General features: G+C 42.5%; 1 protein-coding gene across 1 annotated transcript in view; it reads left to right on the top strand.

Moving 5' to 3' along the window:
* shroom3 (shroom family member 3) overlaps positions 1–24,905 on the top strand; it is a 73,633-nt gene extending 48,728 nt beyond the window's left edge. Inside the window, exons 5-26 of the mRNA XM_085463090.1 lie at positions 3,056–3,268; positions 4,653–4,978; positions 5,075–5,303; positions 6,501–6,550; positions 6,690–7,092; positions 7,656–7,889; positions 8,003–8,396; positions 8,498–8,637; positions 8,722–8,871; positions 8,959–9,434; positions 9,560–9,787; positions 9,917–10,115; positions 10,230–10,533; positions 13,286–13,362; positions 16,024–16,109; positions 16,241–16,958; positions 17,067–17,295; positions 18,152–18,297; positions 20,940–21,039; positions 21,226–21,391; positions 21,680–21,801; positions 24,103–24,905. Coding sequence (XP_085319216.1) covers positions 3,056–3,268; positions 4,653–4,978; positions 5,075–5,303; positions 6,501–6,550; positions 6,690–7,092; positions 7,656–7,889; positions 8,003–8,396; positions 8,498–8,637; positions 8,722–8,871; positions 8,959–9,434; positions 9,560–9,787; positions 9,917–10,115; positions 10,230–10,533; positions 13,286–13,362; positions 16,024–16,109; positions 16,241–16,958; positions 17,067–17,295; positions 18,152–18,297; positions 20,940–21,039; positions 21,226–21,391; positions 21,680–21,801; positions 24,103–24,489 — 5,377 coding nt within the window. The 3' untranslated portion in view covers positions 24,490–24,905. The remainder of the gene's footprint in view (positions 1–3,055; positions 3,269–4,652; positions 4,979–5,074; positions 5,304–6,500; positions 6,551–6,689; positions 7,093–7,655; positions 7,890–8,002; positions 8,397–8,497; positions 8,638–8,721; positions 8,872–8,958; positions 9,435–9,559; positions 9,788–9,916; positions 10,116–10,229; positions 10,534–13,285; positions 13,363–16,023; positions 16,110–16,240; positions 16,959–17,066; positions 17,296–18,151; positions 18,298–20,939; positions 21,040–21,225; positions 21,392–21,679; positions 21,802–24,102) is intronic.
* The last annotated feature ends 1,024 nt before the right edge of the window (positions 24,906–25,929 follow it).

A 25,929-nucleotide genomic window follows, 5' to 3' on the forward strand; every position in this document is an offset into this window, starting at 1 on the left:
TAAGACCCTGTGGTGCATAACAGAACAGACAAGAGACACAGCTGCTTATTGCTGTCTCACAAAGGATGTGAACTTTGACCCCCTGAATCCTGGAGTGTCTAAAAGCCAGTTTGTCTGCACCACTAGCGGCCTCTGAAGTTCCTTTTATATCCATGCTTAATGATCTACTACACTCTGAAATGTGTAGTAGAAACCTATGCAACATTTGGACTTGAGCTCGGTCGACACTTTCCTAATGAGTTCATGGGCTCAGTCACTCATTTCGGGTCATAGTGAATAAAGCATTGCGTATTTGGTAAATTTTGGTTAACCCTGAGGTTTCTAAAGGAGAATTATATGAGGTGTGTTCAGTGATGAATGACTTGCCATTGACAAGCAGATGGAGAAAAAAGACATTTTGAAGCTTGAGGCTTCAAAACAGAACGTTGTCCTTCAGTTCTTGTTTTATTTTGAAAGTTAGAGCCTCACGTGGCTTTCTGTATTTTTACTTCTTCCTTTGTTTGTTTTATTTGGGGTTTTTTTTTCCTATCCTGAGTTCACCTGTTTCTTATTATCCTTCTTTCACTGCTGTGTATTTAATTATTATGTTTCCCCTCAGTCTTTACCAAGTGCTGGTCTCTACTAACCCTGATTCCCTTCTTTTGCATTTTTGTTGTTTTATATCATTTACTGTATTAGCAACAGCCTGCCTCATCATGCAGGGTGTTTATGAGTAATAAAGTTCCTTCTTTTTCATCCACCTTTCTCCATCTGTCTGCATACTTGGATCCACTTTAGTCCTTTCTGAAGAATGGTGATAGTAGCTGACATGGCTGAACTTGAACATTTTAACATGAGACTCACATTTGAAGCCAGCACTGCCACTTTCACATTGGCTGAATTTTTCATCCCCCAGAGGTTGCCCTTTGGCTGGAGCCTATCACAGTTGACACTGGAGGTCACAGGCACCATGGCCAGTTAACTTTACATGTTTTATGTGAAGTGGACCTGCTGGTCAAAGGAAGTTACATCACTGATTCTTTGAAGCACCAGTGAGAGGGAAAATAAAAGCCTCTGATGTGGCTGTGAGGGAGAACGGAGCATTGGCGTTCCTTAAGCCCACCTCCCCCCTCTTTTAGGTCCCATGGAAACCCCTACTCATCCACCCACACAAACACAAACCCACATACACTCACACACTTGGTTGTCCTGATGTAGTATAATATTTTTTGCATTCCTTAATCCCCTGAGTAGAGGTGGGATTAAAACACAGAGAATGAGACATCCAGCTGACGAAGAGATGGATGCTGAAAGTGAAGTTAGACTCACAGAAGTCCGTGAACACAACCAGACGCTGTCCTCTTTTTCCACAGTCGTAATCGCATTGTGTTCGGTTGAAGGACTTGGTGGGTCAAACTGTGACGTCAATGCACATTTACATTCCAGTCAGTCATTCAGAGTGAGGTAGCGGTGCATTCGGCTGCGGATCACCAGCTTTACAACTGCTGGTTGTAAAGAACGCACACCTCATCATGTCGGCGTTCTGGCCCTTTTTTTCTCTAAGAGCCTGAGTCACTTTCAAAGAGATGCTACAATGCCAGTCTGAGCAGTGTGTCAGCTCTCCACTCGAGCATAAGACCGAACATTTGTGCTGTGCAACAGGGGCTTCTTCAGGATGCTTTTTTTTATGTGGGGTGGCACGAACAAAGTAAGGGGAGCACGGGAAATCAGAATATTTGATCCTAAATAAATTCAGGGTAGAAATCTGGTGTAGAAAACACAGGCCAACGTTTTCAGGCTTGTGCAGCTGGGTGCACTCATACAGTGAATGTTTTGCAGTGCCACTTTTGGAAAGTTTGCAAGATCTGCAGAGTAGAGTTTATGTTACTGGAAAGTTTTTTCAAGTATTTTGCAAAGTGGTGAAACAAACCTTTCTGCTTCAAAATATACTTAAAGCAAAAGTGCTCATTACACAGAATCATTAACATAGATCACAGTTATTGATTTATTAATGTTTATGTCACTCTAATGTAGCATTTGGAGTTGATTTAATCACGTATGTACAACTGGGTAACTTTATCTATAATATAAGCAGTAACTAAAGCTCTAGAATGGATGATATGGGGGAGGGGAGAAAAAAAGCTTTCATCTCACCTTCAACAACAATCCAACCATCACAGAAATGTATCGTTACCAAGAGCCATTCAATGAGATTTCCAACGTTATCAACACCATCTTCTCTTTCTATATGTTTCTAAAAAAATAAATGATGATCCACGCCACTGTGAGGGGGGACAGTCTCTTATACTTGAAGAGATTCATGCATTCTGTGAGAAAACATTTGTTCTTGTTGGGATAATTTCCTTTAAACTCACTCTTTATCTCATTAGTAGTAGTTACATGCATCAGTATATTACTACAGCACTATACAGTATATCTCCCCTTACTATATGATTTCTCCCAGAAAGTCCTTTAAGAAAAAGTCTAATTCTGCAGTAGGCAGATGGTGCGAATCATACAACTGTGGCACATCAAGCCACAGCTAACCACCAGCGCAGCTGATCCAGTTAATCCACAGCTGCACTGGTGGTTAGGAAAGACAAAACTGTCAGCAGACCATGTCATGAAAGCGTGAGCCCGAGTGAGTCATCTTTCCACAGTTGTTTAAGGCAAACATGACACCAAGAAAGCTAAAAAGACACTTGGAAATCAAACATCTCTTCAAAGAGAGGCTTGGCTTCACTACAAACAGTGCTGAATCAGAGGCAGCAAGCCCATTTGTTGGACTGTGTGAAAGTGTCTCATAAGGAGATGGAAGCATGTTATTGACCACTGGAGTGGTGACTCTTGTGCATAAAAAAGAAATTGAGATGTAATGCAGTGTCCAGATGTTGAGGCTGGGATGTCTAAAATGCCCTTCATGGTTCAAAGTCATCGTCATTGTCCCACTAAGGGAAATTTTGACAAAATAGCTACAAACTAGCAACATCTCCCCAGCCTCAGCTGTCCTTTGTGATTGGTTCTAATTAGATTTTACTGAAATGAAGCACTAAATGTAAGAGTTGTTGTCTCTCAGTGTCTCGACCAACGATCTCTCCGGCGGATTCGACTCTGGCTACCTGAGGAAGAGTCCGGACCAGTACAGCTCCAGGGGCAGCATGGACAGTCTGGACCATCCCCAGTCCTCCCAGCTTCACTCTGGAGCTCAGCACCAGCACTCACTGGCCCACCACAGACTCAGTGGACCCCACCCGGCCTACTCCTCCTGCCACCAGCTGTCCTCAGCCAGGTGCATAAACCAAACACTCCTCAGCAATTGTTAGGTATAAGCTGAAAAGTCAGTCTAACAGCAACTCCAATACTAATTTGTATATAAATCATTTGTCAGTTTTACCTTCAGAATGTAAAACTGACGTTACATTGAAGGCACAAAGAGAGGCATCCAGCCCTTTTTATATATTTTTACTTATTTGAAACATCCAAATGTGAGACTAATGCCACACTGCAGGTCTTAATGCTCAATTCGGATTTTTTGATCAAATCCGATTTTTTTTGTCTGCTTGTTCACACTACAAATAAAATGTGACAGCAAATGCGCTCTAGTGTGAACCCTCAAAGTGGCCCGCATACGTAAAAGAAGACGTCACACACGTGCTCTGTTTTAGACCCAGACCAAACAGTATTGTTTGACTGATGTCCCTTACTATAAAGACTTGTTTCGGACTTTACGTTTCCCAATTTTGCTTTAAGTTGTAAAGTTATTTTGTTATTTACATATGGCCTAATAATTATCCTTATTGCTGTTTTAGAGAGGAGCGGTGCTTCAAAGGATAGTTGCAGATTTCTGTCAGAATCTGCAGATTATACAGTACAAATAAAATGTTCACGTTTCTCCAACATTGTCTTCCAAACAGTTTCACTAACATCTACACTGGATGCCCAGGAAGTGTTCACGATGTCTTCTCGGGCGCTTCTCCGGCGCTGATAATTGGCGTCTGTCTTGTGTCAGTGACGTAAAAGACGGATTTAATGCGACCTGACCGTTCAAACAGCAGTCGCTTTCTAAAACATCAGATATGTATCGGATTCAGTACCACATACAAAAGTGACCCAGATCGGATTTGAAAATATCGGATTTGTGCTGTTCACACTGTCATACCATGATCGGATATGGGTCGCATATCGTCAAAAAAGTTGGATTGATGCGCTTTCACCTGCAGTGTGAACGTAGCCTTAGAGGTCTTTTGAAACTGAATAGCTAGGTCTTCAAAATTTACCTGCTTAGCATGTTGCCCAAATAGAACTTAACCCTAAACCTGGACCTGTCCCTGGTTCAGTCACTGATGGCCTGGTGGTTTTAAAGAGGTTGTCTTTGAACCAATTAAACTTAGGTTACATTTAAGCCACTTGGTAAACCAGCCTAGTTCCAGAAAGTAGAAGATAATGCCTTTCAAATCAAGTTACAGGGATTTGGTGTGCAGTTAGGTTAAAAGCTCTGTCTGGGTATATTAAATGGAGAAAAAAAGTTCCAGAAATATTCCCTAACTCTAAACATGTTACTGACAACCTGATGGATATTACATTAAATCTCTGTATGCTTATCCTTTGAACTAAACCTTAATCAGTGAGATCGGGACTAGTGTCACAGTCTTGAACTACTTGTTGTGTTCCAGGTCGTCCAACAGCATTGAACACTTGCACAGCAAGAGAGACTCTGCCTATTACTCTTTCTCCACTAGCTCCAGCATCCAAGAATACCACGCCTCCACCCCCTCAATCAGCACAGAGCGCTCCAGTTCACTGGACACCGTCCCTCAGAGAGCAGGGGGAAGTGGCGAGACGCACCAGGCTGACATGCGTTACGCCCCGTCAGTTTACGACACCCAGCAGGGCATCTTTCAGGAGCGCGAGCTGAGCTCCAACTCTGCCGTGTTCTTACGTAACAGCGACTCCAGAAGCGGGGGCGGAGCCAGGTCAGGGATAGTTCGAGATCTGGAAGGTAAAGTTTCTGTTACTGGAATGTTTTTCATGTTTTCAGGTATGGTAACTTTGATTCAGTAACGTCATTGTTTGTCCATGGTACTCTTGGTTTCAGGTTCAGTTAGCGGGGTTTGTTACCGTGGCAGCAGCAGCAGCAGCGGTGGTGCACCGGCATCAAACAGACACAGTGTAGGACCAATATGGGCCCCGGCAGCCAACCGCAGCTCCTATGAGAACCTGAAGGGGGCGCCTGCTCCACCAAGGCGCAGTGATAGCTATGCCGTTATCAGGAGCCACGAGAGACCAAACTCCTGGTCCAGTCTGGAGCACGCCAGATCACTACGGTAACCAGGTTCCATGAAGTTAGAGTGAACATTGATTCTCATTCAGTGCTTCACAAATTTATTTGAGCGACACCCAATGTATGGTTTATGACACAGCAACCCTAAATTAACCGTATTGGTCATTTTAATGGTTAATCCAGCAGCATGAGAAGGCTCTTTAATGAAAATGTTGTTTTTAATGTTAAAATACAGTTATTGTTCTTAATAATGCATGTTCAAATGTATTGCTTTAGCAAATAAAAAAAAATCACATTTTTTGATTAAAATGTCAAATTACAGTTACTTACTTGCATTCCTGAACAGAAAAAAAATAGTTTTAGTGGCTTAGTGGTGTGCTTGATTAATTTCTGACTTCTCAGAGAAATCCAGTGTCATCATCTTTTATTTCAGTATAATAATTTACTATATTGCACAATATTTCTATTTAATACAATATTGTATCAAGCCATGTGGCTTACTGGATAGAATAAGTCCATTTCACTTTCACTTTTTTTTTCCTTTGAACTTGGGGCACCAAGTTATTGAGAAGTGTTTTTCTTTGAAGCTTTGCCAAGTAAGAATTTAATTATTTTGATTTTACAATGCTTTACAATAACTTGCAGTTTGCAGTGGGAAAAGATGAACTAAACATGTGTCACAATATGATATGTTATGTTATGACACAACATTATAAAATCCAACTTGCCACACTACAGTACTGTGTTCATACATTGTGATTACAATGTGATATCATATGCTACGTAATGGTAATATGGTGTGCTTTGTTATGATACAATAATGTGTAATGCAATGTGATATAATTTATCTAAATCTAAAATAATCTAAAATAACTGACATGGAGTGATACAATGCAATATGATACCATGCTTTATGATATTCAGTACAACATATTAAAATATACAACTCTACAATTCAACATGCTGTACCCAAGAACCATCTGCTTTTTATATAGCACATCCTGGTACAACACAATAGATTGGTGCTGCACTATAAGCTGCAGTATGAGTCAATATAATGCAGAGTGTTATTATGTAATACTGTATAATACAGACAGTGTGCAGAATGGCGCCATGTGTTTGTAAAGCAGCCATATCCGATGCAGTAGTGTACTTTAGTTGTGAAATATTTTCTACTTGTGTAAATTGGTAAGTCACTTAAACTATTTTATCTAATCAAAAGTTTTTCAATCTCTCTTAGTTCTCTGCAGAAAGGCTCCTGGCATCACTCCAGTGGTAACGTTGCCTTAGGTACTGACTGCATTTACGTGCTCCGAGAATTAAACATGTAGAAACAGGTTCAAACAAAGACAATGATATATGACATGACTTTTTAGTAGCTTTATACTGTATAGATGAGAAAACTGACTAACTCTGACTGTTGATTCAGCTAAAGGCTCGTATGGTGCTGAGGGTCAGCTCCACACGGTGATGGAGAAGAGTCCAGAGAGCAGCCCCACCACAAGGCCCCGTCAGGGTGGAGGCTTTCCTCAACCCCCGTCCCCTACCGGGCCTTCCTCTGGATCTGCAGGCCCCACGCCACAGGCCAGCCGGTTTATCCTTCCTACCAGCATTTACCCTGTTCCCCAGCCTGAGCCACACTATGCACAGATGCCCAACTCCCCCAGCCCAGGCCCCTGTGGAGTCTACCCAGCCTTGGCCAAGGAGAGCAACCGGCAAACGCAACATGAAGGAGCAACAGAGGGGCAGAGAGATGGAAGGATGTCAGCCACAGAAAATGGATACCAAACTAACACTTCATCCTACCCCCACAGCTCTTACCCAACAGACAGGTGATGGTTTGTTTAGGCTTCTGTGTTTCTTTTTCTTTCTATTTAGCTAACATCTAAAAAATGTTAGCAAAACTGTTCTTGCTTCTCAGAGAAATAACCCCCTCTTTTAATCGTTTTGTTTTTCCCAATACATCCACAACAGTCATGTTTTGCCAAAGTCATAGACATCATGCATTTCTTTCTGGTAGTTTTGAAGCAACATTAGCATTTATTGCATTAAGTCAGAAGTAACCATATTTAGCTCGAGGCGGGGGCCTTAATGTTCAGCTTGGTTATCAAACTGCATCCATCGTGATCCAGCTCAGTGGATGCAGTAGTGGAGGTGCACTCTACAGCACCCACGCCCCTAACTTTAAACCTTACTGAAATCCAAACAGGTGGCCCTTCTGTACAGGAATGAAGGGGGAAATTAGCTGATCTTTGTACCAGGCTATGAACATCTAATTTGGACCTTTTTGTGAGTCTTTTGGAGCCAGATTTTGGTGCTCAGAAGAACTGCAGTTTTTGGATAGAACCAGCATTAAAATGCTTTTGGTGGTAATTCAGTCTCATGCTTTTGATAGGCATCAACAGGAAGAGTCCAGCTTTGGACCCTACAACCCACGCATCAAAACTATTGGAGGGGGAACAGAGAGCGAGACAGTGGTCCAAAGAGCCCAGAATCATCAGAGCATCCAAGAGCAGAAACAGGATTTCCATATTCCCCAAAATTACTCAGCCCCTGAAGTCAGGCGCGCATCATCACAGGAGAGGAGCGACCCCTACGCAGCTGTCCAGTCCTTGGGAGACCAAAACAGGTACAGTTAGAGTGGGTGGGGTCTGCGAAAGTTCATGATTGTTCAAGAGATCAGAGTCTGATTTCAAATCAATGGCCGCTTCACGCCTGTGATGTCTTTTGATCTCTTTTCAGATCAGTAGACCAGTCCAGCATTCATTCAGAGCCTGTAGCATCTTCCAGGCTCACCCTTGGACAGGTTCCACCCAACCACTCACCTGGTCAGGCCCAGCCTCAGGCTCCACCCTCTTCTGCCTCACACCATTCTCCCCAGCACCTCAGCGACTCATCCGCTCTGCACTACCAGAACTGGGACCACGGAGAGCAGGACAAAGACAAAGAGCACCCACTGACCCGCCTGGAGCTCGCCCTTGCCGAGGTCCAGCGGTGCGGCAGCCCTGAAAGCAATGCCCCCCAAGGGCCCGCTCGCAGCCTCTCTGTTTTGGAGAAAGTCAGTCGCTTCGAACGTCAACAACGCAACGGAAAGCAGCGCAGTCACAGCACCTCACACAACAAGGCCCATCTACGGGTAACTGCAAACAAGATTAAAATATTTCTTCTGATGATCTCAGAAGTGAAAAGGCTTCCTTATGCTTAGCTTCTTTCAATACTTTATGCTTCCTTATTCAGAATCAGATCACAGACAAAGGCCGCAGCGCTCCTTGTGGAACAGAGGACCTCAGAAACATGCTGGAGAGAAGCACCAAGGGCATCAAAGTCCAAAGGACTCCGAGCTACAGAGGAGGCAGCAGTGAGCATATGAAACACAGGTAGAGTAATTCTGAAAATACAGATGAGTATATAACTAACTACTGGTCTAAAAAGTGTTGGTTAAATTTCCGTGTGATGTTCAGAACTCCAACAGATCCAGTTTCAGCCCTGCAGAGGAGTCGCAGCAGCTTCCATCTAGATGGATCCAAGGAGGAGGACAGCAGCAAGAACTTACCCTGGAGACAGGAAATCCAAGAGATCATGGCCCCAATGCAGGACACATCCACAAACAGGTCCTTTAACAAGTCATCACAATGGCACATCCAACATCCAACAGCTCAGTGTGATGATCCTGATCCAAGAAATGTCTCTCCAAACAGATCTTACAGGGACTCCTTGAAAGACGCCCAGTCTAAGGTCCTACGATCCACCTCCTTCAGACGGAGGGACCTCACCTCATCGGGCAGTGCCCAGCCTGCTCCAGCTCCTCCTTCTGTCTCCTCCCCTGGCAGCCAGCAGCCTCCACCCGTCCCTCCCAAATACCACTCACTGGAGAAAAAAGGCCCCACGACCATGCCAAAGCCACGGGGCATTGTCATCACGCCACAGTCACAACCTCTGGTCACTTCCGCTCACACACCCAAGGAGAGGCACTTGGTTACTCCCGATGTTCGAGGCTCTAGCCCACCACCCCTCCCCAGCGTCCCACCCGTTGGACAGCCTCCTTCACGGCGGATTTGTGGCCGCAAGCGTTTGACGGCAGACCAGAAGAAGCGCTCATACTCAGAACCAGAGAACATGAATGAGGTTGGGATTTCTGACCCAGAGACCATGTCCTTATTCCGGCGTGGAGGAGGTAAGATTTCCAATTTTTAAAAGCAAACTCCTTTTGCCCTTGTGTGGTAAACAAATTATTCAAATGATTCCAGTTTAGTTACTTTGCTGGAAATGCTGAAATCCATTTTTTTCTTTCTCTTCCAGAAACCAGTGTGGCAGACCGTCGGAAGGTGTTTGAACCTGCTGCAGGTTCTGTTGGGAGTGGAGCTTCTCAGAATGCCATATCAAGGCCCGACCTGCGACAAGTGCAGCAAGAAGCTCTCGCTAAGTACATAGAGAGGAAGAGAGGCGTGAGGAAAGATGAGGGAGGACAGAGGAGCATCTCGAGGCCTCGCAGTGCTTATTTTCAGCCTGAAAATGTTAACCATGCAGGTGGGTGCAGGTGCCTGGTAAAGTATCCAGGCAGAAAGGTGGAGCAGTGAGGTTTGATACATGGATAAATGAAAGGTTTAAGTGAGAGGTATAAGGCAAATCACTTTTCCTCCTTTCCTTTGTCTTCAGCCTCCTCCTGTTACTCAGACTCCCTCAGCCTCTCCTCCGCTTCCAGCCTGCTCTCCCTCCAAGACCCATGTCCAGCTTCTCCTCAGGGGGAGAAGCACCCCAACTCAACTCTTCTTCCTGACCTGCGGAGCCACCAGTCTAACTTCTTCTACCCAGGCAGGGTCACCACACCGAGGCCACCAGCTCACCCACCATCAAGGTATGCAAGAACAGGCCCCAGCTGAATCTAATTCTCTTAGTAGCATTGTTTAGGACACTTTGGTGGCTCCCGATTTTATAAAACGTTAAATCTTCTCCTGCTTTCTTCTCTTAGCACTCCTTCTGGCTCAACTCTTGATCAGATCTACCAGGATCTTGTTCCTGAAGCAGAGCTCAGGAGACACAGCCAGTCATCCATCAGAGAGCCGAGCCTGGGCCGTGAACAGCAAGTTGCAGAGCCTCAAGTCAACCGGGGACTGTCTAAGCAGCTCAATGTTGCTCTGCAGAAGGCTGGGTCAGTTCACAAAACAGGGAAGTCAGCCTCAGCTGAGAATCTCCTGGAGCGATCCGAGGACACGCGAGCCCCCCCTCAGCACTTTCGCTCTCGTTCATCCCCCATCATGGAGAGACTAAATGAGGTAACGCTCTGCTCCGCTGCGGTGCTCACAGCGGTTATTGTCGTGAATGTAGAGGCAAGAAATCATTCTTTCAGGCAGACAAGGAAAAAGCAGCCAATCTCGTGCCAGCACACCAGCTTCTAGTTCAGATAGCCTTCTACTCATCCATTTGCCAAATCTCACATAGGAAGCTGCAGCGCATCTACAAGCCACCTCCACCCTACCTCCTCCTCTTCATGAGCTATCTGTCGTATCTGCTTCCTGCTCGGTTCTGTATGGGAGGTCTTCCTTTCCTTTCTTTATGCCTTCCCTGTTTATTTATATGGTGGTCCTTAATTAACTATAATGAACATATAATAAATAAAATTACAGTAATAAGTATATCTTAAAAAATTATCATTTTAGAGATTGATTGTCATTTCTGTAATAGGAAGGATCTTGCAGTTATATGCTAATAACATTGGGACTTTAGAAATAACAAATAACACAGCATCTCACCTTTTCCAGCTTTTTCCCATCACTCTGTCGATCATGCCGACCATCAAGCGTCAGGTTAAAAAGATCAGAAGATGCACATCAAGCGCCCTGCATGCAGCCACCAGCTGTGACATCACAATAAAACAAAGTTTTATTTTCAAACTTCAAGATTCAAAAGGCAGCAGCTGCCAACTTAACCCATTGTGAGATAGTGATTTGAAAATGTAGTGTAAGGATAATTAAACTGTAAGTGAAGTGTTGAAGGTCCATATGTCAAACATTATATTAATCCAATATGTCAAAATAGAAATAATAATATTTCCCAAACAGGAGTGAAACTGTCTGTTATTTTGGTTACATAACTATTAGGAAACAGAGAAACAAAGCCATTTTTACTTAGAATTGTTTAAGTCAATGTTTGCAGATGATACAAATAATATAGCTATAATCAGCGTCTGTCCTAGAGAGGTTTTTGTGTTCCAGCGACTCAGAGAGCACGCTATAATCCAAATATAAAAAAGGGTTTGGGAAAACAAGCAGCTCAGCCTTTGCCAACAGAGACTTCAGCGTCATGTGACCCAGCCCGGTGCTGCAGAAGCCAATGAAACAGGAATGCATTACTTTGTAATGTAAACTGAGTATTTCTGCAGCTTACTTTTAGATTGTCACAGTGAAAGATAAGATAATTCACGCCGCGATAATAAAACACTGCAGTGTTTTGGTGTCTGATAAACCTTCATGAGTCTGTCACTTCGTTCCCTTCCTCCACTTTGGCCTAAAGAGGCATTCATGGACCTGTTTGTATTTCCACTTATTTGATCACATTTGCACCAGAGTCACACAGGAAATAGCCCAAATCCTCAGGGTTTCCTGTGAGGTGCCAGTGAGCCGGGATGGTGACTGGGCGCTGTCTGATGCAGATGATAAGAAACACAAACACACACACACGTGCTTACATGCATCTTAAAGGAATGCTGTAACGGATAAATTCATCCTTTATCTCCTTCAGTAATCAGACCTGCCCGTGTCACATAAACATCATTACAGCTCAGTCCAAGTTGAGGGTTTGAGTTAAATTTACCTCTTTTTTTCCAGAAATCTTTTAATGACAGCCAAAGGCTGGATCTGAAATGTAACATCTTCTAATTACTGAAGCTAGAGGCTAAAATGCAACCTAACCCTAAATCCTGCCTTTAAGTGGTGGATGTTAAGGGGTTAAATTTAAGAACTTTATGTTCCCGGATCGTTGCCGAAACATGCCAAAGGAGAGTTTACAGGTCAAAGTCGGCTTGCTGGAGAGACATCAGTGCATGTGGTCTTAATGTGTGATAAGGTCTGTGGTCAGACTTGTGATCGCTGATGGCGCTGTCTGGGTTTTTCAAACAGCTCAGAGACACAGGAACAGGAGTATTTAGTGTTTCTTGCTAGTCTTGATTTATAAAGCCCAAGAGCTCAAAGAATGGCGTTAAACATGAGAGAAACCCCTTGATTCAGATAAGGATAATTCTACTGTACACACACTGTGATTTATAAGAACAGAATGATTTCATTAAAGTAAATAAAGTGATTACACATTACACCTGGTTACTGCGACTGCAGTAATCAGTTTTGTAACTAAACCATGGCAGACTCGATGACATTTCCATGCTTTTCAGAATTCTTTATTACTACACACACGTTTGCTGTTCACAGCAGCTTCCAGCCACCAGCCGAACACACATCACCAACAACAACACCTGACAGGACTCTTTCTGCCAGTGATGCGTGATTGCAGATGCCGCTCGGGTGCCTCCGCCTCTCCTGCAGTGGCACCGCAGACCATGCCACAAGTTTATTATTATTATTATTCAGCAACCAGATCAAGGCAGAACCCTTTAATTTATCATCTCCATCTGCATCTAAACCTGGATAATCATAGAAAGAAATTGCAGAAAGCATCTTCTGGAATTTTAATGTCTTAAGTTCCACCAGGTCACCAGGGGCCTGCTTTAAGGTTAGGTTTTACCCACATAGAAACTAGAAAATTTCATTTTTGCTTTTGCATTCTCTGTTTTCAAATATTTCCATTTGGGTGACCCTAAAAGTGGAAAAATCTATAATATATAAAAGGTTATTTTGACATTAAGGTGCCAGTGACTCCTTGGATATCAAGAAGTAAAACTGACTTCTTGTACTTGACCTTAATGTGCCAAGGGTTTTTAGAGGTTATAAGCTTTGATTTGGCTAAACATACATACATTAATATGTATGAAACTACAAGAAATTGATTATTCCACTTTCTCTCTTTGTGTTTCAGGACTTCCTTCCAGACGATGTCCGGATGTTTGGCGTCTTCATCTCGGAACATGAACGCTGTGCTCTGGCTGCCGACAGGTACGCCGCGTTTCTATGACCACCATGTCTGGGTTTCACCTGGTGGGTTCTTCTGGTCCTTCATTACTATCTTCCTGTCATATGACCATCAAGGATCCATAACTTTATTTACAAGTACAGCACCGTGCAAGTGATTTCTTGGTCCTCATACAGCCCAGTGTGAGCTCAAGTGGGTCAGACAATCAGTAAAACAAAAGCATAATAACCTAACTTTGCTTGTAAATGAGTAAAAAGAATTCTGCTAAGACAAGAATTCTGCTATTTGAAGTGTCTGAAAGTTTAATCAGTCTTCATCGATGCATAATCAACAAAAGTTAAGATCCTGAACGTCTCTCTGCAGAGCCTTTTCTCTGGCGATTCGTTCAGTTTAGTAGATAAGGTTTAAAATGTGACTAAGGACTGAGGGATCGTGGGAATTCAGGTTCATTGCTGAATGCGGTATTTTAGCTCTCTTCCATAAAAGGCTGTGGACTCTCAGACTGTGCTTGCTTTAGGCTCTTTGCTATTTTAAAATCATCTTGTGCCCAGCTGTTGGCATCACGGAGAGAAGGACACATTTAGGGGGAGAAAGAAGGAAAGGAGGACTGGATATAAAGGATATAAGGGATTGGGGGTGATGGAGGCACAGGGGCAACAGCTAAAGGAGACACAGAGCTAAAGGAGAAGGTGAAAGGAGATATGGGTGAAAGGAGGAACAGATGACATGCAAGAGTTGAAAAGGATGAATACGGAAGGTGGTGGTAAGAAGGAAAGAAGAGGAGCAACTGAGAACCAGTAAAAGTTTAAAAAAAAAGAGGAAGGAGGGTGTAAGAAGGTTTTACAGCTTTACTTCTTCTGTTCTTTAGAAATGAAACTCCAGGCAGCTTTCTGAAAAGCTTTTAGAGAAAAAGAAGGGAGTATCTGTTGTATGAAATGAGAACAGGCAAGGGGAGGTATAGTATTTAAAGTTGAGAGGAGGGAAGAAAGGGTATAAAGTTACAAAATGAGGCAGAAGATTGGCCTTCTCGGAGTTCAGGGTGGAGAAAGAAAGAGAAGAAGGAGTTAAATAAGGGAGGAATGAGGAGTTTTTAAGAAGCAGGAAAAACTCCCTGGCACTGAGAGGGAAAAATAAACAGAATACCAACTCTTGTCTGCAGGGATTTATTAGTTACAGACATTTAAATATGTTTGCCCTTAAAATGTGAAGGTGAAAAGTCAATCTGAGGAATTCTGAGTGTGTGTTTACACAGATCAGTCTGGTGTCTGGATATAACCAGGAACACGAGGGCAGAAATCCAGATGACTGAGCACAAACAGCTGATAAGATCAAAAGTAGTTTAGATCACAGTTAGGACACTGGATGTTAGGAACAACTAAAGGTCAATAGCACTTTATTTAAACCTGAAAACAACACTTTGCATATATTTTATATTACTTTATGGATTGACAGCCAGTAACATCTCCTAAAGCAGCAGTACTAGTTTCCATCCATTTGTCTTGTGGTTATCTGGGGTCACAGTTCCAGCCAGCTAAGCGAGTTATTTCAGGTCAACTCGAGGCATTTTTAGGCCAGTGTGATCTATAGTCTCTCCAGCATGTTCTCAGTCTAAGCCAGGACTCTCCTACCAGTTAAAAGTGCCTGGAAAACCTCCAATTGAAGACGCCCAAGAGGCATCCTGATCACATACCCACATACATGCTTTAAGAAAACATGAAACACACACAAGTCAATACTCTGACCAGCTGCCAGAAACAATGTTGCAGCTATAAACCACTGCAGACCGAGAAGAATTTTCTCTAATGGTCTTCAGTCGACCTGGAACTTTAATTAAAGTCGATTACTTTATGTCTGCAAGAAGTTTTGTCAAATTAAAAAACCCACTAATGCAAATTCCGTGAATCCAACATCAGTGAGTTTGGCATCCAGTTTTCATAATAATCTATGGTTTACTCTCTGGGGAATAGGAATGACATAAAATGATAAAATAATAATTAAATCATGAGATCATCCATGCAATGCTTTTCTACCACTTACCTGTGTCTGGGTCGCAGAGTCTGCCTCTGCGACCCAGACTTCTGCAGTCAGAGTTACTTAGACCTCCCTCTCCTGACCCACCTCCTCCAGTTCAACACCAAGGCATTCCCCACCCAGGCAAGAAACATAGTCTCTCACGTTTGCCTCGCTCTTCTGTAGGGTCCTCCATCCCATGTAGGAGTCGTCAAGAAAGCATTGTAGTGAGATGCTGAACCACATCACCAATTCCTTTTGATGTGAAGTAGAAGCATCTTTAGTTGGAATCCCTCCCAAATGACTGCGCTTCTCTTCCTATCTAACAGTGGTCCGAAACACCCTTCAGATGAAACTCATTTCTGCCTTCTGTATCCGCGCTCAACATCCGCAGGTTCCAATATATACACGAAAAGCAAATATATTATCCTGAGGCCACTGAACCGGAAGCTCCGGGCTATACCTAGAAATTCTTTCTATAATGAACGGAATCGATGACGGTCAGTTGACCTACTAGAGCTGAACGCTAACCAGGAGCCACTTATTGTCAGATAATAAGATATCCCATTGCTGTCCAAATTTTAAACCAACAAAATGTGCTTAGTTGTAGATATATTTTCAGTACCACTGTTTTCCTCACTTTCTTTATTCTTTTCTTCATGTTTTCCTTTAAGACCTGCAAACGTCCATGTACCAGAAGGCTTCATCTCTCCATCCCAGAACAGCATGAACACCTCCCAGCCCATAGGACCCTCTACAGGTGAGTGAAATTTAAAAAAAAACAACATTAAAAAGTGTGAAATTTGCAGCCTTTTTAATTATTATTCAATTATGACACACTCCAGGATTCACTGAATTTAACTCACTAGCCTCCTTGTTTTTAAATCCCAGGCTTCTCCCAAACACCGGTCATTCGTAAGGAACGGCAGAGGAACAGCGAGCGCCAGCGTGCCCAAAGCACCTCCACCTTGGCAGCCTCTGTTGGCCTGCCCTACCCATTGTCAACACCCAGGACTCAGGAAAGAGGCAGCGATGAGTGGCAATCAAGCGAGAGGTTGAGCCAGGCCAATCTGGATGGCATCACTTTCCCTGGCATCCAGCAAGTGAGCGTAGGCAGTGGTGAAGAAAGTAACATTTCTGGTGTTGAATGTGAAAAACAGAGTAGACACAGTTTGAGTGACGCCACCCTGTTACAGGACACCGCAAAGCACACTTACAGAGGCAGAGCCTCCAGTTTAGAGATAAGAGGCGGACTTTCTGAAGAAAATGTAAAACCAGTTTCCCCAGTGACACCAACCTCACCTAAAAGGAAGGGTAGCGGAAGCAGCACATCCTCTCCTCTGCCGTTCTCCCATCCGACTGTCCACCTGTCCTCACTGCGAATCTCAGAGACCAGCCTCTTTGGCTCCGTCAGCCAACAGCAACCTCCCAAAACTTCCACAGGCACACCACTGGAGGACTATGATGAGGTCTTCCTCCAAAATCCTGCACCACCTCCTTCTCCACCTTTTTCTCCTCCAATCAGGGAGACAAACATCACTGAGGATTTCCCTCCTCCACCTCCTCCTGTGGAGCTGGAGCTGGAGGCTAAGGAGGAGACAGTGGGAAGGTTTGTTTTACAATATCTGTGTGTTTTATTTGAAATGTCATTACTGTTGTTTTGATTTTTAAAAATTATTTTCTTCTTCCGTTAATTTTCCCATTTCTCCAACTTTAGTTCCACTTCGGAGTTCTCCACCATTTCCACAAGAAAGTCTTCCCCCCAGTTTTTACCAGTCAGCTCTTCTTCTGTGCCCAGTCAACTTCCTTCAATGCAACCCTCCACCATCACTCCAACCACCACATCTGCCACCACAGAGGACAACCTAAGCCTTGAGTACCAGCCGCTGCCCAAAAGGGAGAAGACATCTGAAGAGCTGAGAGTGGAGGCTCTGGCTCAGCAGTTGGTGAGTGTCTGAAGTCAATTTGTATCTTGCTGGAGAGTCTCGGGACTTTGTGTGTGGAGGAATCATCAGATATTTGGGGCTTAGCAGACAGAGAACAGGGGAAATCTACTTCAAGAGTTCCCATTTTTTAATAGGGATGAGATTTCAAGTAAATATACAATTGGACATTTACTAGGAACTGTTTGACTTTTCTTCAAAGATACCAACCTAGCCTCCCAAATGACATGGAATAGTTTTGGCAGGCTTGTGATGTGGTAGCTTTACCTGATAAAAAGGGTTTTACAAATGTAAAAAGTTGCATAACTTAATAGCATCAGTGACAACCTCAAACCTAACCCTAGGCAAGCGGAATATGACTCTGTTTTTAAATTGTTCTACAATGGCAATCACAAGACAAAGAAAATAATCTTTCTAACCAACACACACACAAGTCCTCTTCACTTTTCTCTAAAGGGTTAGAGTGGGGATGTCCAACTCATTTCACATTATGGCCCACATAGAGTGCACTTTGATCTTAAGTGGGCCAGAGCAGTTTAACTCCCCTTTTTGTCAGTGTAAAGAAATTTAACTACACTTTTAATCTCTGAGATTTTTTATATAAGAAACACAAGTGCAAAAAATTCAACAATACATCTAAGTTTGTCTTTGTCAGAAAATGTTTCTCTTCAGTGTAAAAAGGTACAGCCAGTATTTATTCCTGGGTCTGGAGTTCACTGCACTGTTTATGGTCTTCAACTGCAACTCCTTTCCCCTCTTTTCCAGTGCAATGCTATGACTGATTTTGAACTACAAGAAATTGTTTAATTTTGACTACCTTTCTTTTTGTGCTTAGTTTTTATTCTTTTCTTTTTTCCAGGTGTTGCAGGACCCCTCTCTAGCGCCCCTCTTGGACACGTGGGGAGGTAAATCCACTATAGAGCTATTGGAGGAGATCTTTCCAAACAGCAAACTGATTGGGAAATCACAATGGACCCACAGAGGCAGCAGCCAAGAGGATGACAGGTAAGCAAACCCTTTTATTTCTGGCTGCATTTTCTAATTTGTTCTTTTGGGGAGTGAGTTTGTACAGAATCAGGGTTGAGGGCGGTCGCGCCCTAAAGCAAAGCCTGCTTTATCATCTATTTGACTCTAAATTGGACCCAAGTGTACAAAAAGAAAACCAAACTCTATTAAATTAGACTTGAAACTACCTATCAAGGCCATAAACTCATCAGGAAAGTGTTTACTGAGGTCATAGATCAAAGGAGAAGGAGGCTCAATTTCTAAGAGATGTCTATATAATCTGACAGGCAGAGTAGCTGCCCCCTGCTGGTCATCTAAAAGAATGCAGGTTTAAGGCACTTTCCAGACACAACAGCTGCCTCCCTCTTTGATACAAAAGTCACACTTCTCAGCTAACATGACTCAAGACTCGTCCTTGAGGTCATTCAACTGAGTTTTATCATAAACCAACAATGGATTTCTTATTTCTGAATATTGAGAGGGTCCCACATATGTAAGCTTTTGTTGCATTAGCTGGTTTGACAAAACCTAAAAATCTGATTCATAATGGATCTCACAATGTTGCTTGTTCTCTTTATTTATTTTATTTACTCAGGCTTTCTACTTCAGGATCTGTGCACATCTGCATAATGACAGCACACTCTAAGTGCTTTGAGTTTTTATAATGTCTTTAATAACCATGTCTTTGATTGGTCACATGCTGTCAAATCATCTATTCACGTGAATGGGCTCCTAGCTAGATTAAGAAAGACTGGGTTGGCATATAAAGTTGATAACCAACTTCATGTGACCACTTAGCCCAATATCGGTGTATGTTAAGCCAATTATGAAAATGGGTATGTAGAACTTGCTTCATAGTACAGCACGCTGGTGTAACCTTTCTAGTTTGTTTATTGTGTCGGCAGATTCACTCAGAATCATTCCCACTCTGATACATCCACTTACACAGAACAAACAAAGGCTTACAATCAAAGATAGTTGGTTCCAAACAGTTGGATAATTACAAGACTGGAGTGCACTAAACAGTCTGGTGATGCTGTTTAAAGTGCTTTATGTAAGGCAAAACTAAAGGCCTCCACAATGACTCTGTTTATTTAGCCTCAAGAGCAAAATTGCACAGAGTGACTTTTATGGGACTGAAGCACGACACGAACATTTTTGGGGGTAATGGACTTCCTGTAAACCAGCATTTATCACCCTTGCTGTGTATGCTGACAGCCTCCTTCCTCTTATCAGCTGCTGTCAAAGCAAAGGAGGAACATTGGGAGCCTCAGCTGTCCCTGCAAGTCACAGCCTGTGATGTCAGTGACATCTCAAGTGTGTTTTGGTTCGCTGGCGAACGCGTTGTTCACAGAAAGAATGAGAAGACAAACAGCCGTTATTGTAGAGGTTGTGCTTTTGAACCTCTTTGATTTTCTCTGCTGCCACACTCCTTGTGAAGTACTCTTAGGGGTCATGAGTGAACCCGGCATCGAATTTATTTCGATTTCTCGAGGTCTTTAACCCTGCTCGAGTGGATGAGGTAACCTGCGGGTTCAAAATCAGCTTCCTTTGCTGACTGAGTGTCAAAGTCAGACAGGTGAGACCAGACAAACCTGATTAAGAGCAGCACAGTTTGGACAGCGTTGTCAACCTACATGAGAATTTCTTAAACATCATTACCTGAATGGGATGGTATGTATAGGGGCTAAAAATATATATTTTTAAAAAGGACAGTGAGTTAAGTGCAAGGTTTAAAAGGGATTTCACAACTAAGAAAACCAAGCAGCTGTTTTTTTTTTTATACTTTTAGTGGACTTGAAAGGACGCCCAAAAAAACTCAAAATGAGTTGTATAGTGGTGTGCTATGACTTACAAATCGATAGTCACCCACTTACCCCCAACCACTTGGGGCAGGGCTGCCCCTCCCTAGCCTGATTTCATCAGAGGAAAAGGAACTTCTTCATTCCTGCTGTCTGGAATCTGGCATTTCCATATTGGTGCAGTTTTACCAAACTGAGGGACTGCATGTGCCTTTTAATGTTATTTAATAACCAGGATGGTCATACAGGTAGAAAAATGAACCTAATGCATGTGACTTTTTAAACTCAGTGAAACAAAGAGTGTGTTCATCGCTATTTACATTTAGAAAGTTCAGAAATCTGCAATATGAAAATACACTTTGACACAGTGCAAAAAATGTACCTAAAATGTGTCTTAATACTGGATTATTATTACTAATGAGTTCACCCAGAGGATGAACTGCTAGAGCTGATGAAGGTGGGGTTTCTTTTGCCTGTTTTATAAACTCTTGCATCTCTCTGATCCAAAAGAGCTCTTCATATTTTATCTGATTATATTGTTTTAATGGAAAGGCCACAAGTAGGAATAAAACAACTTTTTTACATTTTCCATCTAATCAGCCCTTCAGGCTTATTCCTGCAGCAACACTGACACCTAGTGGTACTGTGTTGCTGGCATAACAGACTGTATCTGGTCAGTAAAATAGCTTTTTCTTTAATGTGAGCCTCCACTTCATCAGCCTGGTTTTTAAATCGACCTTGAAAAAGTGTTTCTGTTCTTTCAAATGCTTTAAAATGGATAAAATACAGGGCTGTCACATCAAAAATATCTGTTTTTAAATAGTATTGTCATCTTTGTAGGACCCAGGCTGGCATCTGCGATCCTGCTCAGAGCACGGCGGCAGATCAAAAGAAGGAGCCCAATCTGGATGAAGAAGAGAAGGATCTCAACACCAGGAAGGTAAAATAAAAAATAAAAATAATAATTTCTCGTTAAAATGTGAATAATTAACAGTGTTAAGATATAATGTAGGTGCACAAACCAATAAATCTGTAAATGAGTCTTATTTTTAAATATTTGCCTAAAATCCCAGCAGCAGAAGGTAAAACTGCCAACTGTTTTCACATTTCTCCTGCTGTCCACCAGGTGGAGCTGTGTGAAGCTCTTAGGAGCAGCGTGGTGGCTCTGAAGCGGGAGAAAGAGGCGCTGTGTGAGGAGCAGAAGCATCACAAGGCGCTGGGGGATAGCATCGACACAATGGTGCAGGACCACCTCAAAACCAACGAGAAGGACAAGTACAGCGTGTTCATCGGTATGACATCAGAGTGATGCTGTGACAAAAAGCAGAAATATGTCATTTTCATTACACTTCCACAGCAGATAGGCTTTAAGGGACCCCAAGTTTCAGACGTAAGTATTTCTATCTTTAGTGGAAAGAGGCTTAATGACCTTGGAGAATAAATAAACAAATATAAAAAAAATATAATAGGACCTAAAATCGAGCCTTGTGGAACACCGCAGGTAATATGAGCTGCAGACAAGGAAATAGGTTCTTTCTAAAAGGTAAGAAAAATGTCTTTGACCTGTTTGTTGTTTGCAGGTGATCTGGAGAGGATCGTGAACTTGCTGCTGTCTCTGTGCAGCCGGCTGTCGAGGATTGACAGATCTCTGCTCGCTCTGCAGAGAGACGGGCTGTCGCCAGAAGAAGCGGCTGAAGAGAGGGTGAGACATGCAGAGTCCACCTGCCTGCATCACACCTGCAGTTCTGTGATTCAGGCAGTAAAACAAATGGGACAGTAACTAAATTCAATTCATTTTAGGTTTAGTTTTGCCCTTCATACGGTGACAGTTTTCCTCCATATACCTTTAATGTCTTTGGCACATTGACACTTCAGTGTCTGAAGTGTCTTTATACTAAGTGCCTGATATCCAGATCAAGGTTCTTGGGGGTCAAACCATCTCAGACTGAGTTATGTGATTTATTAGAAGTATATGTAGGCATGTGTGAAAAGAATAATAGAGAATTAGATTTGGGGAAATAAATATGGATAAATTCCAGAAGAGGTGAAATGACTAAAATAAAACAGAAAATTAAGTAAGCAAATGGGAAAAGTAACACAAAGCTAAACTGAAACAAGATGGTAAATTTCTGCCAGATTTTATGAATTAATTTCTATATTTATTTACATTTTTGACTATTTTAAATACATATAAATATTTATCAGAATCCTGATATTGACAGTGAAAGGGACTTTAACTTTTGCACCACACTATCTGCCTCCCTGCTGTTTTCCTTATTATTTGTTTCCCTTTACCTGCATGCTTTCAAATTCAATAGAGTCAAAGGAAGACAGTCCAAATTATATATAAAAAAAAGTTTCTTCATTTTTTTGGAAGGTCTGTGAATAATTGTGTTTAATAACCCTGATCTCAATAGTGTGCAGTTCTGCTGTATGACTTAAGCCGTGTCTGTATCATCTCAGATATTAAAAATAGTCCCAACAAAGATTTCAGTCCCAAATATTTTGATATATGAGAGTTTATTTCAACCCCTTTTTCTGAACAAAGGAGCACACAGGAAAAAAAATGAGCTTGAATCAGTGAAGACAATCGATGTTTGACTCTGTTAATGTTTGCTGTATCTTTATCTGCTCTCACCCGACGACATAATAGGTCTAAACTTTTGAGTCAACTCAAAGATGAAATATTAACTTTTACCTCGTGGTTATCTGCTGCCCTGGCCTCAAACTCAGACCAATTCTGGTAAATGTGTTATAAAAGCAGTCAGTTGTGTTCAGTGGTTGTTTTTTTAAGAAGATCAAACAGTTGATTTTATACATCTTATCGGTTGTTTATGAATACTTTAATGAGCTTTTTTTTTTTTTTTTTTTTTGTTTGCAGTCACGTTTAAGAACACTTTGTAAAAGAAAGAAGTTTTCCCATCTGTAGCCACAAGGGGGAGCTGAAGTACTATCCACTTGTTTACCCAGTGCCACTGTTATAAAGTACATGGTAGTGATTTAAAGAATTAAGTCGCAATGTCTTATTGCATTAAGTTCATTTCCCCAGGTAACACAAACACAGCAGTTATTAGAGACAATTTCTTTGTATAACAACAGTCCTCTCAAAGCATTTGGTAAAGATAAGGTAAAGACTGCAACACTGGAAAGAAAACCCCAATAATCAGGAGATCCACTGTGAGCAAGCACTTGGGGACTGTAGGGAGAAAGAACTCCCTTCCTTGTGGAGAGGCAACAAATAAACAGGAAAAAATGCAAGCTACAGGAGAGCGAGGACGAGCATTATTGGCATGTGATTTTGAAATATATAAACAAGATAAGATAAGATAAGATAAGATAGAACTTTATTAATCCCTCGGGTGGGTTCCTCTGGGAAATTCGACTTCCAAAAAAAGCACAGCAACGACCGAAGTTACAGTTACAGAATTGTTATATATATATATATATATATATATACACACACACGCACGCACGCACACACACACACACACACACACACACACACACATATATAAATACAAAGGGGATAAATAGAATAAATAGGAATAAAAAATAAAAATACAAGTGAATTGCACATTTCAAGTATTGAGTCTATTGCACCGTTGACTATTTACAAAAAGTATTGCACAAAGTATTGTACAGTGAGGTGAAGAGGCACTACAGCTTAGTTGTTCCCCCCTCCTTTGTCCTCCTGTTTCCCCTCCCTCTCCCCTCCAGAGAGGAGTTAAACAGTTTGATGGCGTGTGGGACAAAGGAGTTTTTAAGTCTGTTAGTTCTTGTCTTGGGGAGAAGCAACCTGTCACTGAACAGACTCTTCTGATTGTTTATGGCCGTGTGCAGAGGATGCCCAGCATTGTTCATAATGTCCAGCAGTTTCTTTAATGTCCTTTTCTCTGCCACTGTCACCAGAGTGTCCAGCTTCATGCCGACCACAGAGCTAGCCTTCAAAGAAGATATATAGATGTATGTGTTTGATATATGTGTTTGTTTTCCTCTTCCTCAGGACTCCCTTAATCACAAGCGCTCTCTCCTCCTTCGCCAAACCGAAGACGCTCGAGAGCTGAAGGAGAACCTGGACCGGCGGCAGCGCGTGGTCCACGCCATCCTGTCCAGTTACCTCAGCGAACCCCAACTCCAAGACTACCGGCGCTTCGTCAGCACCAAGCCCTCCCTTCTGATCCGCCAGCGACACCTGGACGACCTCATACGACGGGGAGAGGAGCAGCTGACGCGATTGGCCGAGAGCCTACCAGCAGAGCTGGCAGAGGCCAACGGCTGGCCCGCAGCAAGCCCCGTGCCCTGCTCTTCTTTGTTTCCACCACTGCTTCCACCCGCTGCAATTATAAGCCCTAGCCACGTGGTCAGATCTACCACTGTGACATCACTGTGACATCATGAACACGAAGGACAGGTAGCACCATAAAAACTGAAGGAGCTTTACACGAAGGATGCCCCAAAACAGGCTCCGCCCATTTTGAATTGACTATGCAGACTTCACACATGAAGAAAAGCCTTTAATGTGCCTCTTTCTGTTCACGCCTGACTGCACATTAGGCCTCTGTTCACCTCAACGCCAGCAACTAGACAATATTTCTAACCACACTCTGCTGGTTGAGTGATTTTAAGGTCAGAGGATTACCAGGAAAGTTTATCATCAAATCCTTCAAAGGACAATTCCAGCATGGTGGATGATTTTCTCCATTTTTTTAAACACTTAGACCTCTTCTGCTTTTTTTTTTTGGGGGGGGGGGGGTCTTGTTATATATATCCTGCTTCAGTGATGGATTAAACATGGCCAAAGTTTCACTTTCACATAGGTTTTTCTACTCTGGGATCTGTATGGTGTCATAAAGACGGGATACCCAGTGTTTCCCACACATATCCTTCTTACCCATTTCTCAGTTTGTACTTCCTCACCTCTTCTTCTTGCATTTTAGTTCCTTCCACCAGAGAACCGAAAAGAGAAAGTGAGGAAGAGACACAAAGAAAGGGGAAGAACAAAATGAGGCACTGCTGCTTTAAAGCGTTACACATGAAATGTGGCATATAGTTCATACTGATGTATTTTACACAGCAAGCCTTCATTTTCTTATCAAAAAAAATCCACAAAAAAAGGAGTGCTGGAAGTGCAAGTAATGCGAGGTAGATGAAGAGACAAACAGGACTATTTATACACACTCAAATGTATATAGTCCTGAGGCACAGGTGGGAACAGTCACACACAGGTGAAACTCATGAGTGCAGGGCAGGCAATCTCAAAAGTGGAAGTAAAACCACAACGAGACACACAAAGACACACAAAAGACAGACGTAGCTTCCAGGTTTAAAAAGTAATGTCAACACACAAGTGCCTTAAAACTGCTGAGACCTGTGTAAACATTTTCCTGATGAGTTTATGGGCTCAGTCAAAAAAAAAATCAAAGCTTCAAAACATGTGACACCACGGTGGCTACAGAAAACGGGTCATAGCCAATTACATAAAGAACACTGAAGCAGAAACACATAGAAAGAACAGGAAAATAACACGCTGGATTTATGAATGAATGCTTCAGTGTGGAGCTTTCAGGCATAAAACACTTGTGTATCCTCACTCTGCTCTGACCTCCAGATGTTTTTTAGAAACTGGGACATTCTTCAAGATGGTTCTGTTAGACTGATTTCCAGGTCAGGGCAGGAGGAGAATGCACAAAATAGAGCAATGAAAGACCCTGTAGACTATGTGTACTCAGGTTAGGGTTAGTATAGTTAATATACCATCCATGGTATAGTTACTAGTGGACAATCTCCTTGCTTTTCTATTCTGATTTCATTCAGCTGCTTCTCTGTAAAG

The sequence above is a fragment of the Copadichromis virginalis genome, linkage group LG7, assembly GCF_057382275.1.
Source record: "Copadichromis virginalis isolate Kocher_CV1m ecotype Utaka linkage group LG7, C_Virginalis_male_GT1.1, whole genome shotgun sequence".
Lineage (NCBI taxonomy): Eukaryota > Metazoa > Chordata > Actinopteri > Cichliformes > Cichlidae > Copadichromis > Copadichromis virginalis.